The following is a 19,856-nucleotide window of genomic DNA, read 5'->3' as shown; positions in this document are numbered from 1 at the left end:
AAGGAAACAGGAGAAAATCTTTGTGGTCTTAAGTTAGACAAAGACTTCTTAAATATGACACCAAAAGCCTGATGCTTAAAAGAAAATATTAGTAAACTGGACATCATCAAAATTAAGAACTTCTGTTCTTCAAAAGATGTTAAGTGAATGAAAAGAAAAGGGTGGAAGAAAATATTTGCAAAGCACAAAGGACTTGTGCCAGAATATGCAAAGAACTTTCAAAATTCAGCAATAAGAAAATGAACAACCCTGGTCCCAAATGGCCTAAGATTTAAAGACACTTCACCAAAGAAGATACACAGTGGCAAATATGCAAATGAAAAGACCCTCAACAATAGAGAGCTGGAAATTAAAACAACATTGAAATAACACTTTATACCTATTTGAATAGCTAAAATTAAAAAGACTGACCCTACGAAATGTTGGCAAGGATGTGGAGGAGTTGGAAGTCTTATACATTGTTGGTAGGAATGTAAAATGGAACAACCACTTTGGAAAACAGTTTAGTAATTTCATAACCTACCATATGATCCAGCCATTCCATTTCTAGTTATTTATCCAAGAGAAAAGGACATATACAGCCATACAAAGATTTGTACACAAATGGCCATAGAAGCTTTTATTTGTAGTAGTCCCAAAAGTAGAATGGCCACTATGCAGTTAGATGTCCATCAACAGCTGAATGGATAAACAAATTGTAATATATACATAAAATGGAATACTACTTAGCAATAAAAAGGAATGAATTATTGCTATACACAGTAATATGGATGGGTCTCAAAATAATTGTGCTGAGTAACAGTAGCCAGACAAAAGAGTATATACTTTATGCTTCTGTTTTTATAAAATTCTAGAACATGCAAATAATCTACAGTGCCAGAAAGCAGATCAGGGAATGTGGAGGAGAGGGTGGAGGGGCAGATGGGAGAGAGATTGTAAAGGGGCACTAGGAAACTTCTGAGAATGATGGCGGTATTCATTATGAACTGTGTTGATGGTTTCACAGGTGAATGGGTACATATGTCAAGACTTATCAAGTGGTACACTTTAAATATGTGAGATCTGTAGTATATCAATTATACCTCAATAAAGCTGTTAATAAAGATACATTAAACAATAAAAATGTTACTTTATTAGAGAAAATATGCCATATATTTCTTTGTTGTGTTTTGTGGACTATTGGCAGGGAAATTATATTGAATCTACCTTACTTAAAATATGATTTAATTGTTTTAATTAAAGTCAAATGCATTCGGAATAATTAGTTAAATTTTAAAATAAATAGAGCCTGAAAGAGACAGAATAAGTGAAGAGAAAAAAAAATTAGGGAAAGCAAAAGGTGGTGAAAACGAAGAACAGATCAGAGGCCAATAAAATAAATGATGATGATTGGAACGAAAAGGAGGCAACATTTGAGACTATAAATCTAAAAAAGAATAAAGCATCATACTTATTATAGAAGTTGATCCATTCTCATTTATCTACACAGAAGGTAGAACAAATCATTGAACTGAGGACTTCCTGGGTAGATAGGGAAGAGAGTTCATATCAGGGAAAACAAATGGCATGTGCAAAGTCACAGAACTGTGAAAGGGATGTCACATTTAGGGGTTAGCACATTGTCTGGTAAGGCTACTGTGCATGGCAGGTGCAGGAGATGGGGGTGAGAGAAAAGCAGGGGCCAGGTCACAAATCAGTGTATCTGTTACCCTAAGGAACTGAACTTTATCTAGTAGGTAACGGATGTCCAGGTAGAGATGGCCACTCTGCAATTAGAAGTCTAGAGCTCAAAAGAGAGGTTAAAAATGATAAGTGAGCTATTTAAAGGAAATCTCCTAAATGAAATATGTGTTGTTTCAATCATTTGATTACTTTTGTATTGGTAAATAAAAAATTAAATGGATCAATTAGATTGTTTAACTACAGGTGAAAAACTTTTATACTGATGGTCTTATGGAGAAGGGAGCTGGAATGGGAAATGGTGGTTAATTTCCATGTTCAGAAAGCAATACAGTAGTTATGACTCATACGAACCTTGGACCTTCTCTAAGGAATACTGCTTTAAGCAGATAAGGGCTAAATCAACAAAAACTGCTTGAGAAGAAAATCTGACCAACTACACCTGGAGGGTAAAATTTCCTACTAATTCATCAGCTGATCATCTGGACTCCCTTGAACAACCTGCCCAGAGGGGACCTAATGGTTCTGGGGCATAATTGCATGGTGAGATGGCACTGGAACTGTGCTAACCCTACAAAATTGGGGAACAGGGTTGGAGCACAGAAGAACTAGAGAACAGATGGAAGAATAAGTTCATGAAGAAATTGGGTGATTTTACCAACAATCAACTCTGTGCTCTGTATGCTGGGTGAGACTTGGCTCACTCATTCATAAAATATGGAGCGACTTAAGGGCATCTTTATACACCAATGCTTGGCACACAGGCAAAATGCTTACTGAATGAAAGCGGAATCTTAGTTCTAAGACTGTCAAAGTCATTTCTCTTCTGCAGCTAGAAAGCTCCTCAGTGTCTTTCTGGGCTCAAGGGCTGCTCTAGTGTATGAAGAACAGGAATAAGGGAAAATGTAATTAACTACAAACAGATTGAAAAGTGGCATAGGAGTAGCCATGTTACTTGTTTATGAGGTGTAGCTTATGGAATAAGTCTACTACCTTACAGCTGCACTGTATGAGTTACAGCTTCTTTCGGAGAAATATAATCAAAGTAGAACTCTGCTCACATGCCAATTACTTCCCCCACCTTCAGTCAGATATTTTATCATAACACCTATACTGTTTAGTTTTGTATATGTATGAACTTTTAGAAATGTTTGCAAACTTTTAATACAATACTGGCAATTTTTTTTTTTTTTTTTTGCATTGGCCTGTAAGGGGATCCTTTGACCTTGACCTTGGTGTTATCAGCACCACACTCCAACCCAAAATTTTCATTTCTTTGTTTGTTCAGTGAAAGATTCATGGGCACACAGAATGCTTTGGACCATGTCCCTGCTTTGCTAAACTGATTTTGAAATCATTTTTTGCCCTTAAGGTGCCTAGGAGAGATATAATTGCTTGAATGAAACCATAGACATAGCAGACAATGTGAGTGGTACCTTTCAGTTTACAAAAATGTTTTATTATAGCAAAGATTAATGAACTCAGACCTGTAGAGTTTTTTTTCTTAAATGGGCCTTGGAACATGGGAACACATTCTGGAGTATGACCCAACCATTCAAATGCTGTATAAATAGCAAGTCTTGAACATCAATGAACATTAAGAATCACTAGAAAAGCTTATTAAAATGAGAATTCCTGGACCCATTTCCCAAAGTTCTAATTTATAAGATCTTAGGTGGTGCTCAGGAATCCACACTTTAACAAGTACCCCACCCCCACCACTGTAAGTGAAGTGGTCCTCGAACAACTACTAAGAAACATTAACTACATTACATTTTTCTGTGAAGAAATTTCTCCCTATGCCACAATTCAGCTCTGGAAAACTCAAGTTGAAGGAGTGGCCCCCACTTGAGGCCACATCAAGGAATCGTGAGCGAGGTCCATAATAGGTCCCAAGCATCCTCTTCCAGCACTACGCTCTAAATCTAGCACACTATTCCACCTAAAAAGAAAAAGGATTCAAAAGCAGTTTATCCAAGCAAGCACCCAGATGATCTTCCAAAAAGTGAAATAGAAGAGCAAACACACACACACAAAATACTTATTAGAAGACTAAAATATTTCAGAAATATTTATAAAAGCCACAAAATAAACAAAATGAGAGTAAAGGCTGCCTAAGGGGAGCAAGAATTAGTTTCTGACAGACATATTATTTGCAAATGGAAGTTTCAGATTCAATTAACATTTACTGAGTTCTTAAAATATGTCAGGCAATACAATTGGAACTTTCAAACACATTATCTCAATCCACAAATAAGCCTGAGGGGAATTATTCATAGGCTCTCTTAATAGATGAAAAAATTCAAAGACCAGAGAGATGAAATAATTTGTCAAAGGTCACACAGCAGAAGAGCTGGGATTTGATCCATGGCTTGTTGAATACAGTGCCCCTTCTATTATACTACACTTCCCCAAGCATAAATTCTTCTATAAACTTCACTTAAAAATAAGCAGCAAACAATGACAGTTAATATTTATTGATACTTTATGGAGAACCAGGCCCTGCACTAAACACTTGATATATACCAGCTTATTTCATCCTCACAATCCATGAAGTAGGTACGATCATCTCAAATCTACAGACAGGAAATCTGAGTCCTGGAAAGATTAGATAATAACGTGTAGTGTGAACAAATCCATACAACCATAATAGATGCTTAAATTAAGTCTAGTTTTCCGATATCATTGTGACATACTTAATCTTAATTGCTTTTAGTATGATTTGAAGACTGTTTGGAACTTCTTACTGAAACAATAATGACTTCCTGTAGTTCTGTGAGAGAAAGGCAAAGTATAGTGTTGTGATGCAGCATTCTTTGAAGCATTCAATTTAGCAAAGTGCTTCATTTTCTTTGAAGAGACTCTAAATAAAGGAGGAAGATAAATTAACTTAAGCTGAACTACATTAAAGCTCAAAACTTCCTAAGCTAATGTGAAATTCTATGAGGCAGTCTTTGTTGATCATTAAGTTGATCAGATTGATCATTAACTATTCAGCTCAGGAATTATCTTGACTTATGATAAGCCACTGGCATAGTTTTGTAGATGGAAATGAACTTGGCCTACATGCAGTTAAGAGTAATATAATCTGAGGAGCAGAAAGATTATTTATGGGAAATAGCTGTAGAGGAAAACCTAGTATTTTATATCTTACACACTTTGGTGTTCCTTAAATATTAGCTACTTTCATTAGAACACTGAAGTTACATATTTAGCAGTCATTATGTTGTGAACAGTGTTGGCCTATCCTACCAAGTGTTGAGAACCCTAGGAAATCAGACACATACTAATTCCTCAACATGTCGCATCTGGTATGATTTAGGTGCTTAGGGCTGGGTTGTGTTTTTCTTTTTCACCCATCTCTACAAGGCTTTTCACATTCTATTAAAAATACTTATAAGGACAGACACTGAATTAGTATAAAATCTGCAGCTCTGGTGTTCAAATGCCTGTTAAAAGTAGAACTGCTGGAATGCCAAAAACCAAAAACCGTATTTGCTACTGAGAGAGAACAGTGAAAACTAATCTCCAATCCTACCTTCCAGCAAAATGTGTCAAGCTTTTTGAAAGTACTGTTCCTTAATCTCTGGCATGGGAAATGATTTTGAGAATTGAATGATACCACCATTTGTTGATTATCTGCCAATGGCAAGCAACACATTACTCACAAGGGTCCCCAAAGCTGGCATTCCTTTCTTCCAAGTTCTTTTTGTACTTTGGTTCCCATACCACCACAATTTCATTTTCCCCAAGAGATCAGTGAAAAGAGAAAAGGAAGACAGACCAAATTCTTCCCAGTTGTAAATATTAAGAATTGTGGAATTAAGATATACAATTATCTTTCTCTTAAAGTATTGTTATTTTTGAATAAAGTAGCTTTTCATTCAAATGTAAATATCTTGAACTAATAATACTTCTCCTAGATGTACAGATACATTTAAAAACCATGTCAAACAAGAAAATTTTAGTTCTGGTTTTGATCTTAGAAAGCATCCTTAAAATCAGAAAAATTTTAAGTAAAATGGTGCAGAATTTTTCTTCTTTTCCTCCATGTTCCCATACTCAGCACACTGTAATAGTTAGATATTCACAGAATATCGCTTGGGCTAGACTGAACCAAACAAGATCTCATCTCTGTATCTCCAAGGTCTAGCATAGTGTTTGACAGTAAGTCCTCAGTAAATGTTTGTGAACTGACTTGAGTTAACTGGGGAGGAAAGCTTTGAGTCCTATGTCAAATGATGTCAGGTGGAAGCCCTGTAATGTATCAAATGAGATTTAAAGAGGCTAAGGATGCAATTTTAAAAGCGAATTTTAGAAAAAAGGGTAACAAACTGAGTTAGAACCTGTCAACGACCTTTCAGAATTACATACTTCTGACGATTCTTTCAACAAAACATGTTCCATTGAGAAGATATCCTTCCTAAGAGCCCACTTCGATATAACACTTCTGATTTTCATGGCATCCTCCCCGCATTGGATGGCACACAGCCCCTCAGCCAGAGAGGCAGAGCAGCACCCTTACGTGGAGGACAGACTATGAGTAGGACTCTCAGCCTTGCAACTTACTAGCATCTGACCATGGTCAGGAAATTTAACCCCTCCCAGCCACACTTTGCTTACCCATGTACCTCCTACAGTTGTAAAGATGTAGTGAAATAATGTGTGCAAAACACTTAGCAGGGACCAGGCACAAAGTAGTGCTCAATCAGTGTTGGCAACTAATATCTAAAATTTAAATCCTTAAACACTTTTTAAAAAATCATCAATTTTAACAGCTTTATTGAGATATAATTCACATTCCATAAAATCCACCCTTTTTATGTGTACAATTCAGTGGTTTTCAGTACATTAACAGAGCTGTGCAACCATCACAACCATTACTACTACTTAATTCTAAGACATTTCATCATCTCCCAAATAAACTTCAAATCCATTAGCAGTCACTCCCCAGCCCCTGGCAACCACTAATCTACTTTTTGCCTAATCTGAACATTTCATATAAATAGAATCATACAATATGTGGCTTTTAGTAAGCAGCTTCTGTCACTTAGCATAATGTTTTCAAGGTTCATTCATGTTGTAGCTCATATCAATACTTCATTTTTTTTTATGGCTGAATAATATTCCATTGTATGGATATACCGCATTTTGTTTATCAACTCATCATTTGATGGAAATTGGGTTGTTTCCTCTTTTTGGCAATTAAAAATAATGCTTGTATGAACATTTGTTTACAAGTTTCTATGTGGTGTTAGATTTTGTCAAATGCTTTTTCTATGTCTATTGAGATGATCATATGGTATTTATCCTTTATCCTATTAATATGGAATATTACATTGATTTTGGGGGGTAATAAAATAATCTTGCATCCTGGGATGTATTCCATTTGGTTATGATGTACAATTCTTTTTATACATTGCTGAATTCTGTTTGCTAGTATTTTGTTGAGGATTTTTGCATGTATATTCATAGGGGATAATGGTGTATAGTTTTCTTGTGATGCCTTTGTCTGGAAGATCTTCTACATTTTAGCCCCAATTCTTTAATGCAGAATCCTTTCCAATGACTTTATTTGCACATATAATTTTCTAGTTCATCTGTCTCCCAACCTTTCTTCCCAATCCCTTCCTAATCCCCACTCTACTCCACTAAGACTTTTTGAATTCTCCTGCTTCTAGTTGTTGACCAGTACTGCTCCTTCTTCCCAATTCACTCTACTTATCTATATCCTACAAGACCTATATCCAGTCTGTTTCTCTTGAAGCCCTGACAGACTACCCAACCTCTAGAGATTTCTCCATTCCTGAGATGCCTATGTAATATTACAAACTAATATTTGTTTACTGCTTACAATTTCCCAAACTCATCTTGTATTTGATTCTTGAGACCCTGAGAAACAGGTATACTGACCATTATTAAGGCAATTTTGTATAGAACTAAGTGGCTGGTCTATAATTATGTAGCTAGCTACAAAGTAAAACATAGTAAACCCTACACTTATGGTAGCATTTTAAAGAAGAGAAGTGTTCCATTGATATATCACCTTCTAGCTCTGAGATTACACATGAGATTAAACATTTATAATGCATGCTCACTATATATCAGATACTACTTGAGGTACTGGGGAGAATGCCTAAGGAATAGACTTTAAAGAGAATGCCTTCTCCCAAAATCTGCACATATGACCAGAAACAGCCATCTTCTGAAACTAAAGCTTATAAAATCAAAACTAAACTGATAAGCAAACCAGCTCACCCAAAAGATTAAAGAGAATTTATTTACGAGACTAAGTACATCTTGAATATTCTATACCAAATCAACTAAGGGCTTTTCTGAATCCAAATGTCCTTAGGGTTGTACTCTTAACTTTAGTTATATAGACTGAAGTAAATAAAAGTTGTAATCTCATTGACTATAATATACCCAATTTTAGGCAATGATAAACTATGACGATGAGGGTAATCTGCATGAAACCTAAAGAGAGAAAATCAAAGAAAAATATCAAAATTAACCAAAAGGTGCCAAAGAGACTTTTGCTTCTAGTCACAATGGAGTAACTGACACTGAACTTGACTTACCACTGCAAACAACTGGAAAAGTATATGAAATTGCTTTCTTCAAACACTGGACATCAGGCAGTATGGAACTGTGACTCTAGAGACAGGAAAAACAAGGGAAGCCCTTTTTGCCAAAAAATTGCAGTATGAGCTAGGGAGACGAAAGCCAACGTGATGGTCACACTGAGTTGATAAAACATAGATCAGCACCCATAGAGGCTGGAGTGGCTAAAATGTTAAGGGCTGAGTGCCAGAAAGAGAGAACGAGGTTCAGAAATCTGTCTGGGTTCCTTTGAGTCTTTGGCTGAATGCTGAGCTGGGAATGCATAGGGTAGGCTCCATGAGACTGGAAAAAGAACAAATATCAAGTAAGACTGTATGCTGGATAACTCCCAAAACTCATACAGGGCTGGGAGACATCTGAGTTCTTTTTTTTTCTTTCTTTTGGCAACTGGCTGGTACAGGGATGGAATCCTGGACCTTGGTGTTATCAGCACCACGGACATTTGAGTTCTGACCAGACAGAGTAGAAAGACATTGTTGAACACTGGGGGCATTCAGTAGGAACCCCAGAAGGATCTGACCTTATTAATAAGGATAACTAGTCCTAACAAAGCTTAAAAATAAGTCCCAAAAGAGTCAAGTTGAACCTTGAGTGACTTAACCAACTGTCAGGAAAAAAAAGCCCATCGCTCTCTAAAGAAAGACAGTAAAATCCACCTGTTTAATAATGTCCAACATCCTCTCAAAAATTAACATAAATGAAAAGAAGCAAAAAATAAAAATAAAAAAGCAACTAATCATCCATAACCAAGAACAACACCAGTCAGCATAAATAGATCCAGAAATGACAGAGATGTTAAATTAATAGACAAGGACTTTAAAACAAGTATTAGAAATATGCCCACAAATTTAAAGGAAAACAGGCATATAATGAGGATGAACACATAAGATACAAAAAAGAACCCATGGAATTTCTAGTGTTTAAAAATATAATATCTGAAGCAGATTAAGCACTTCTTGAACTTAAAGATGACAAAAGTTATCTAGACGGAAGACTGAAGCACAAAGAGAAAAAAGTCTGAAATTAATGTAAAGGGCCTCAGTGACCTGTGGGATGATGTCAAATGATCTAACATATATGTAATTAGAAGTGGGAAGTGGGAGGCAAAAATATATTTAAAGAAATCATGGTAAAAATGTTTCTGAATTTAATAAAAACTATAAACTCATAGATCCAATAATTTGATAATTGATCCAAAATGAATCTTAATAAGGACAAAAACAAATAAAACTACACAAAAACAATACAGTCAAATTGCTAAAAACCAGTAAAAAGAGTATACCTTAAAAGCAGTCAGAGAAAAAAGAAACATTATAGTAAAATAAAGATAAGAATGACTGCTGATGTCTCATCAGGAACAGTGCAAGTCAGAAAAAACCAGAATGACATCTTCAAAGTCTTCAAAGTAAAATAAAACAAAGCAAAAACTGTAAAACTAGAATTCCATATCTAGAAAAAAAATTCATTAAGAGAATGAACAGATAATAAAGCCATTTTCAGACAAACAAAAGCTGAGAGACTTCATCACCAGTAGATCTGCACTACAAAAAAAGTTTAAGAAAGATTTTTACAGATAAGGAAAATGATACCAGAAGGAAACTTGGGCCTACATACACAAAAAATAAATAAATAAAAGAGGAGGGCAGGGAATGGCAAGTATGTGAGTAAATGTAAAAAATTTTGTTTTCTCATTTAAAAACTTTTTTAAAAAGATAATTGAATTTTTAAAACAAAAAAACAGTAGTGATATATTGTGGAGCATATGACATATGTAGAAGTAAATTATAGAAAAATAATAGCACAAAGTATCCAACAAGGAATGGAAAAATACTGTTGTATGGTTATCACATTAAATATGAAGTTACATAATAACATTTAATGGTAGACTGTGATTAAGATGCACAGTGCAAACACTAAATCAACTACTTAATCCAGAGGTATAGCTAATAATCAAAAATAGAAGATAAAATGGAGTACTAAAATTATTCAATTCATCCAAAAGAAGGCAGAAAAAGAGAAAAAAAATAGACAAAATCCAGATGGGATAGAGAAAACAGAAATCAAGATGGGGGATTAAAACCCATCTATCAATAATCATTAAATGTTGAACATCAACAAAAACAAAAACACATGCACACATAACAGAAATGGACACATGAGAGCACATGTTGTATTACTCCATTTATATGAAATTCTAGAATAGGCAACATTTAAAAAAAGGATAAATGGTTGTCTGGAGCCAAGGGTGTTAGCCGCAAAGAGGCAAGAGAAATCTTTTTAGGGTATAGAAATATTCTATACTTGGATTTGGGTTGTGGTTATATGGGTGTGTATAATTGATACTTAAAGGGTGCATTATATTGTATGTGAATTATACTTCAATAAAGTCATTTAAAAATTTATGAAAAAAGATGTTTAGTGGCAAAACTGAGTTTTGAGCCCAAACAGCCTGGCAGCAGGCATTTACATTCTTACTGACTCACTATGCGACTTCTTGTCTGGCCTAAAAGATGAGGTTCCATCTATTCAATATAACTTTCCATTGCATGATCTTGTGACTTACAAAAAAAAAGGTGCTCAGGTTTTGCACTGAAATATCTTGGAAAAAAACATTAAATGCGAAGAAATTAACTTACCAAGAATTGCCTAAGACCTATATGATACCAGTGAAGAACGCTATACAACAAATAACTGAAGAGATTCATATCATGCTCCAGAAATCAATACGGTAAAGACAGAACTTACCCTCAATATAATATAGGCATGTAATGTAATGCTAATCAAAATTTCAATGAGAATTTTTGGGAAGACTAGGTGCTTAGAAAATCAATTTGAAATTTCATTTGAAAGAATAAGGGGGCAAGAATAGCAGCAGGGTTTTGAAAAACCAAGTAAGAGGGTATACCGCAGCATATCTCATACAACCTAGCAGTTAAAGCAGTCTGGTACTGGTGGAACAATAGATAAATAAAATTATGAGCCCTACAACAAAAATATGTACAAGCATACTTCAAACAGTTTGTGGAAAAATAGAATTAAAACATAACATGAATCTATCCATGGACTTTTGAAGTACCCTCATATATATGGAAATTTATTACATAATGTTATGTTGTATTCGAATGAGTTGCAAAGGAATAGATCGTTTAATAAATGATGTTGAAATACCTGAACATGCATTCGTAAAACAAAAAAACTTAGCCTTCACCTTTAAACATGAAAATTCCAACCAGATTAAAGATATAAACAAAAACAAAACCATAAAAGTACTGATAGATAGTGTTAAGGATCGTTTGTATAATCTCGAAGAAATTTCGTCAAAGTTTATAAGAAACCCAGAAGCCATTAAGAAAAAGACTGAAAGATATGACTGCATACAAATTTAAAACTTAAAATTTAAAACTTGTGCATGGCAAACAACTCTATTTTTAAAAAAATTAAAAAGGAAAGGAAAACTGGAAATCATATTTACAAATTCTACAACAACGGAAGATTAACATACTTAATATATAAAAAGATCTTATAAATGAAACCATCACTCCAATGCATTTTTGGTAAGAAAGTTAAAACATAAATATCCTTTCATTTTGCAATTCCACTTCTAGAAACATATCCAACAGCATATCTAATACATATATGAGAGTACTTCAAAAAAATTCGTGAAAAATTTAATTGAGAGATTATACAATATTTCCTTGAACTTTCTGATGTACCTTTGTACACACACACACACACACACACACACACAATTCTTGAATCTCTGAAGGTATTTATTTCAGTAAAATAGGAAAAAAAGTGGGAAAAAAACCAATCTGAAGTGTACATTAAAATTATAATATACTGATGCAAAAGCTATTCCATACTGCTATTAAAAAGAATAAAGGAGATCTATAGGCACTGACATGACAAGGAGTTATATAATATATCTCATTTTATATATTGAGCTCTCATTTTTATTAAAAATTTTTATTAAAAAAAGTTATATACCAGGAGCCTCTTAACTGATTCAGTCAGGACTAGTGAGTGGTTAACAAGAAAAGAAGGTTAAAGCCAGAAAAGAAACTTTAAATATTTCATTTTAGTTTTAAACATACATACATTCATTCCCCAGTCTTTTGATATAGGACCACGGACTTTGATTATGGATCCATCTGACCTTTCTGATTAAGCCACATCCTTAAAATATTGTTTAAGATTTCTGGTTTCAGTTTCTTTAAAGTGGAGTGGGGGCTTAAAAACAGTTGCAAAGCAATCCAGGTGCACACTCTGTCTACATTTATAGTTTTCCCCAATCTTTTATAATTGTCTTGCCCACTCCTAACTGATTAGTTTTTCTTAGCATCTAGCCCTTAGCAAATATTTTCAAAACATTAGACTTAGTTTATACAGGAACAATAATTTCCTTACATTTTGGTTTATACATTTCATTAAACTGCAAAATTTGGAAGTACAAGGTTTGGAAATCAATAAGATTAACTCTTGACAAACATAAAACTCAATAATCTGTAACTGTAAGTTAATTAATTAACATTCAAGTTTATTGATCAATATTTTGTGAAATTTATTAACATGATAACCAAGTATCATTAACTCTGTATCACCTGATATAATCAAGTTTATAGACCTGCATTGTCCAATATGGTGGCTACTAGTCACATGTGGCTATGGGGCACTTGAAATGTGGTTAGTCTGAACTGAGATACGCTGTAAATGTAGAACACATACCAAATTTCAAAGGCTTTATATGAAAAAAAGAATGCAAAACATTGAATTAATTTTTATATTGATTATATGTTGAAGTGATAATATTTTGAAAATACTGGATTAAATAAAATGTTATTAAAATTAATTTCACTTTTAAAAAATTATCTTAACCTGCCTACTAGCCAGTGTTAAATGGCAAATGTTGCTCTCATTTTATTTCTATAGGTAGTGACCTGCAGCCATTCTTTGTCCAATGATGGTGTCACCAATGAGGTTCTATTTGAAACAATAACTCAGAATCTCTCTTTTATCATCTGTCACCTAAATCAAAGACATATTGGAGAAACATTTATAAATCTTCCTAAACAAACCTGTGACTCTATATTAGGAATCTGTAAACTTCAGCCCATGGGCCAAATTTGGCCTGCTACCTGTTTTGGTATGGCCTACAAGCTAAAAGTAATTTTTGCATTTTTAAATGTCTGGAAAAAAATTAAAAGATTAATATTTTGTGATTTGTGAAAATTATATGAAATTCGAATCTCAGTTTCTATAAATACATGTTTATTAGCACATAGCAACGCTCATTAGTTCACACATTAAACTCTACGACATTTACTATCTAGCCCTTTATAGAAAAAGTTTGCTACCCCTGCTCTATGTCATCCTTTACGGCTCGTGGGGCATAGTTAGCTGCCAATTGCATCTATAGGGCCTGGTGAAACAATGAGAAGGGAAAGCTGTATCTCCATTCTCATCTCTGTCACAGACTAGTTTAGATTTCCAGCTTCTTAACTTGCTTCTGCCATTATTGTTATTGGCTCAAAAAACCATCTGGAACTCCAGTTTCTGGGACAGTTTTTACACAGATGGCATCACAAAAACATTCAGAGACCTGTGGCATAAAGTGGCCAATGCATGCCTTTGCTTTTGTACCTGCCAGTGCTCTGCCTGTGATACCAATGGTATGCGTTGCAGGCTTGGGTACACTCATCTCAGTGTCCTTTTGCTGTCCAGACTGTTCTTTTAACTCCTCTACTCATTCTCAGGACTGTTCCTTGCCCCATGGTTTCTCAGGTACCTACCTCAGTAGACCCTGTGAACGCAATCTTGTCGATGCCAATGTGAGATGCTATTGCTGCCCCAGTCGTTGGCCCATATCCTGGCAAAATATTGATGACTCCAGGTGGAAAGCCAGCCTAAGAAAACAATTGGAGGAAATGTGGCTTATGAAAGCTAACACATCATGTTAAATGGGATACGCTCTAGCAGGCTCCAACTGGAAAGGAAGATGGAACCACTCCTGAAGTCAGTCTCTCTTACCTCCTTGATGAGGGCTCCCATGTAGAGTGCACTGAGTGGTGTCTGCTCTGCGGGCTTAATAACTACTGTATTACCACAGCACAGAGCTGGAGCAATTTTCCAGGCAAACATCAGCAGGGGGAAGTTCCACTGAAAGGAAAAACTCAAGGTTGATAGATGAAAAATATTCCTCCACTACTTTGTTTTCAAGCTGTGACTTCTCAGATTTCTCAAACTAGTCTTCAACATAAATCTTGTCAACCACAAAGCATAGATGTTTGGATTTTTAATTACTTCTTTAAGAATAGAATAGTACTTACGTTGAAAATCTCTCCTTTTATCTCTGTTCAATGAATTACTATATTCCAACTACCCACTATAAGAAATCTTATGGTAAAAAAGGAGCTTTAGTTTTTTCTTTGTTTTGTTTTGTTTTTTCATTGTTGTTTTATATATTTTTAAAATTAGGCTTTGGTTCCAATAAGTTCCTGTGTATGCAAAGTCTTTTTGTATTTATGATTTTTACACCAGTATTTTCATATTGATGTGAAAGCTCTTCAACATGGAAGAACTAGAAAAGAAAATTCTAGCTGTGAATTATATTTAAGTCAATGTATATTTCAAGGTAGCACTTTTTCTTTAAATACATGTATTGTCAAAAACCACAAGATTACAAAAAATAAAGTGCACCTACTGATGAGTATGCAAACATTTCCATTTGTCTCCTTTCCCATGCAAAATAAGCTATTGGAGACTAAAATATAATTATATGACTATATGAATTGGGGGCCTAAAATACTTTAGACAGATTTTAAAAGGATATTAAGCTTGTATTGTCATAAGATCAGGCATGATCCTCGTTACTATCAGGTGTCATTGATAATTTCATTAAGAAAGAAAACAGAAATCCTGATCTCCTGGCTTTAGCCCCTGACCACAATGTGTTTCTGCCTAAAGCATCTCAGCTGCCATCCTTGAAGGCTTCTCACTGGCTCTGGCAAGCTTGCAAAAATATACAAGTGTCGTGCCTTCACCAAACACCCAATTTCTTTTCCCCTTAGTTGTTTATAAACTTGGGAGTCCACAGTGATGTTTTAATTCCATCTACAGTATATAAATCTTGGCGTGCAGTAATGGAGCTGGGGCTGGCTGACAAGCAGCTCTTGTCCTGCCAGTGAAGCTGCAGCTTTGGCAGTCTGGGGAAGGGCAAGAAGAGCAGGACTGAGTCCTACAATGAAGGTGATAGACCTCACCCCTGCACTGCACAAGGAGGATATCCCTGGGGAGTTTAGGAGCACAAGAACTTAAACCAAACATGTCATTTTCCTTTTTCATTCTTTACTAAATTTCACAGTAATCCAGGACTCATTGACCATTTGAACACATATTAATACCTCCCCAAAATCTTTGGCTCCCAAAGCCAAAAATGATCTTGAGTTATTCTCCTATATTTTGAAAAGAGAAAAATTTTGTCTATACTGTAAGAGTTTAATTTGAGCCTCCCCTTGAAATCCCTGCCAGAACTATTAGCTTGTACTATTAGAAGATTTGGTGATGTTTTGTATTGTGTCAATGACGTGTATGAGAGAAAGAAAAAAGAAAAGGACAATGTTTAATGTTCCAATCCAAACACTAAGCACTACATCTATTTCCCTTTACAAGACATACAACAGCCCAGCATGGTTTCAATTATGACCGTGACATTAATTGTATTGCTGTGTCTTCTGGAGCATCTTCTATCTAGATTCTTGTGAAAAGAAACAAAGAAACCAGGAAAAGAACGGGATTAAAAGACCATATAAAATAATATGCTTGGAAAGATGGTGAGTCACAGTTCTAAAAAATAAACAAGCAAATATAACAAAGCTTTAATTTTCCATAAGCAGAATGGACATCCATAATCAAGGGCAGGTCATTAATACACTGTGCTTTGCTTTGCTTATTTTAATCATGAGAATTCCATGACTTGAGAACTCAACTCCCGGTAACAGAGCTGGAACCCTATTAACCTGTTCAAATAAGCATTTGCAGGGAGGCTGTTAAAGATATGTCAACAACATGAGCTCAGTTTTCTTTCCCCAGTAATGGAAAACACATCACTGAGGACCATGTTTTATGCGTCTTTAAGAGAACTGCGTCAAATGAAAATAAATACGAGGTGCGAGGAGATACACTCACTGGGATGATCTGTCCGCACACTCCAATGGGTTCATGTCTTGTAAAGGTAAAATAATCTCCATCTGAAAGAAATAAACATAGTAACTCCCAGAAAGTTTGGATTAGAAAGAAAAATGCGAAGAGAGAACCTTGGTGGCAGCAAAAAGCAGAAATCAATTGAAGAAACATCCACTCAACTGTGCGTGAAAATGGTAGAGGAGCTATTACCTGGCATGGGTACCTCCAGATACCACTCCCAGACACCCAGAGTATTGAGAAGAGACCCTTTAAGGTAAAATGAAGGATAAATTTGTGACAGTAGAAGTCCTGTTGCGGGGGGGAAGAGTTGGGAGGGAGAAAACTGAAACTGGAAAATATTAAAAACTAAATTTTATATTAAATATCAAAATAAGATAAGTAAAACAGTTATTTGATTTAAACATGAGGTACCTCAAACTTTTAAATAACTTTCTAAAGTATTAAAAAAATAACTAAATAAAATGCTATTGGACAAATTTTAAATGCTGGATAACTGGAAAAAGTGAGGAGTAAAGGTAACCTATATCTCATAACTCAATCCAGGTGTCAAAATTCACTTCCTGGGTACTGGTGGAACTTAGGCATGTTCAGGATTATTTAAAGAAGGCAAAAGTCCACTTCAAAGAACGCCATCAATAACCCAAAGCCTCCATCCCCAAACTAGGCATGGAAATGAGGACATCCTTATATCCCTAGGATCTAAAAGAAAAAGAACTGAGAGATACTTAATAACCTTGTTTTCCTTATAGGAGCAATAGGCAATTGTAATAATTACCCAGGAAGTCTAAACCAAATTCTCTTTTGGGAAACTGTCATTGCTTTTATCTGATTTATTTTATTTTAAATGGCTAATTTGAATAACCAAAGAATGGCTCGTTTTTAGCATATGGCTTTTCCTTTCCAGTACAGGGCAAAGTCTTTATTTTTCCTTTAATTGCCACCGCTTTGGCTACTTCACTGATAGTGTCTTCTCTCTCAAAAGTAGTCTCTCTCAGAAGTAGTCACTTCACCCAAAGTGAAGGCACTCAGCTAATAGTCATGGCTGAGGAAAAGGTGCAGAGAGGAGGAATATATGGGTTTGGGGAAAAGAAATTATGTGGATTAGATTGTATATCATTATCTCTGAACACATCTAAATCACTAACATATGTCAAACAAAATTATTTTAACTAAATTCAAAATTATACATTTCTAAATAATTAAATTAAAAGTCTCTCCCTCCCCTACAAAAAAACCTCTAATCTCTAGTCCCTCTTCCCAGACTTAAATGCTATCTGTTGCTGGCGCACCTTTTCAAAGAACTTTTATTCACACAGAAGTACGTGCAGCATTCTTTAATCCCCCCCTTTTTCAAACAAATGGGATCATATTATTTATAGTTTTTAATATTTTGTTCCCCCTTTTTTGTTCATATAAACTTAACACATCTTTTTAATGTCTACATGTTATTCCATTGGCTTAACAAATAATAGTACTACTATAAGCTCTCCTGAGGGACATAGAGGTTGCTTTCAGTGCAGGCTACTATAAATAATGTTGCAAAGGCTATCATTTTATATACATCTGCATATTTGTTGAATTTCTTGATCAAAGTGTATGTGTATTTCACATTTTCATAAATATTGCCAAAACACCCTTTGGAAAAGTTAAACAATTCATAATTCCAACAACATGCTATTATTCTACTCTTTAACACTGCAGTTTTTCAAATATTTTAATTTCAGCCAATCTGACAGCTGGAAAACAGCAACTTGTTTTGATTTGTGTTTAATGATATATGAGGGTGAGCATATTTTCATGTTTACTGGTCATGTCAATTTTTTCCTCCAGGTTTTTATCCCTTGCCATTTTTCGATCAGGTTATTCATCATCTTAGTCATTTGAAGAGCTCTATGAATATTAAGGAAATTTGGCCTCTATCATATTACTGCAAAGTTTTTCCCCAATCTGCTACTTGTTTCTCGACTTTGTTTTATGTTTATTATTTTAAACGGAACAAATTAAGAAGGCAGGGTTCTGCAACTGCAAATAGTTATTCCAGAATACGAGGGTACTTCAAAAAGTTCGTGGAAAGATTAGTATTCCCATTTAATTTTATTTTTCCACAAACTGTTGAAGTACCCTTGTAAACTCCATCACAACAAAAAAATAGCCAGTATGTGGAAACTGTCCATAGGATGTCAATAAAAAGTCTATGTAATATTTTTAAAAACAAATTAACTATTTTAGCTCTGTATGCAGATAATTCAAAAATCTTCTGGATAGATACCATTCTTCATAATACTACAAACTACCACCCTTCTTCAATTTATAAATTTCTGGACAGGTTTTTCATAAGGAGCAACAACACTGATCAACAGGCTAGAGAGCTTCATTTGCAAGGAAATCTTCCCCAACTAAGTTCTGTAACTTGGCTAATGTGATGGCTTCAGGTGGATAATCACAGAGTGCGGAATCAGAGTGTAATGTCAAGATGGAGTGCAAACAGAGGGAAAAATGGGGAAAATGAACTGAATAAGAGCACAGGTGTTTATTTCAGCAGCATATGTAGGAAACTGGAACGGTTCAGAGAAAACTCACAAGGCTCCTACGTAAGCACAGCATGACAATGCATACAGAATTTCCCCCTCTACATTCTAAATGCCTAGTTGTATTACTTATATAATGCTGAAAGTTACTGAAAAAATGAAAGTGAAAAGAAAAATATGTAGACAAAAGCTGGCCTCATACGGAATTGAACTTGACTTTATAATTTGTCCCAAGAGAAACTGAGTTATGGGGAATGAAAACTTTCTTGGATATACTGTTCTCAGATCTGACAAACATTGAGCCAAAGGCTGGCACAAACATGGGGAATGAATCTTCCAGTCCCTAAACTTCCTCTAAATAGTAAATAAAGAAATAAAGTGTATTTTGGTGCCTGAACTCTTCCCAAACAAGCACTGAGTGGAAGGGATGAAGAAAGGACACTAGCTCTTGGGAGCTCAGTCCATATGCCCATCTGGACAGTGAAAGATGACACCCCTGGTCTGATCTGGTCTGCCTGGCAAACATGCGAGCTAGTCTTCTATATGCACCCTCGGTAGGGCTAAGGGAGGCACCCCAGAAGTCCTTCACAGCTGCCACAATCCTGCTCTGAATCCCACCAAGCTACTAGATCAGGTTTACCACCCTGAGACTAGTCCTTTAAGAGCCACATTCATAATTTTTGCCATATCCAAGTATCAACTGCTGTATCATTTAATAATTTCTGTTAAATCAACCCATCTTTAAAAAATATATAACAAGCTACTTGTTAGACTCACCTTAGTGAAAATCTGTGAAATAACACGTTTTATGGGCTAGTAATA

General features: G+C 35.1%; 1 protein-coding gene across 2 annotated transcripts in view; it reads right to left on the bottom strand.

The window, feature by feature from the left end:
• ALDH1A2 (aldehyde dehydrogenase 1 family member A2) overlaps positions 1–19,856 on the bottom strand; it is a 91,210-nt gene that overhangs the window by 19,956 nt on the left and 51,398 nt on the right. The window contains exons 5-7 of one of the 2 annotated variants that reach the window (XM_063090491.1): positions 16,489–16,550; positions 14,332–14,460; positions 14,094–14,207 (exon numbers count right to left, since the gene is read on the bottom strand). In XM_063090491.1, the coding sequence (XP_062946561.1) occupies positions 14,094–14,207; positions 14,332–14,460; positions 16,489–16,550 (305 nt within the window). The remainder of the gene's footprint in view (positions 1–14,093; positions 14,208–14,331; positions 14,461–16,488; positions 16,551–19,856) is intronic. The other variant, XM_063090492.1, reaches the window with a different exon arrangement.

The sequence above is a fragment of the Cynocephalus volans genome, chromosome 3 (assembly GCF_027409185.1).
Source record: "Cynocephalus volans isolate mCynVol1 chromosome 3, mCynVol1.pri, whole genome shotgun sequence".
Taxonomy (NCBI): Eukaryota; Metazoa; Chordata; class Mammalia; order Dermoptera; family Cynocephalidae; genus Cynocephalus; species Cynocephalus volans.
This window is presented reverse-complemented; position numbering and strand designations above follow the sequence as displayed.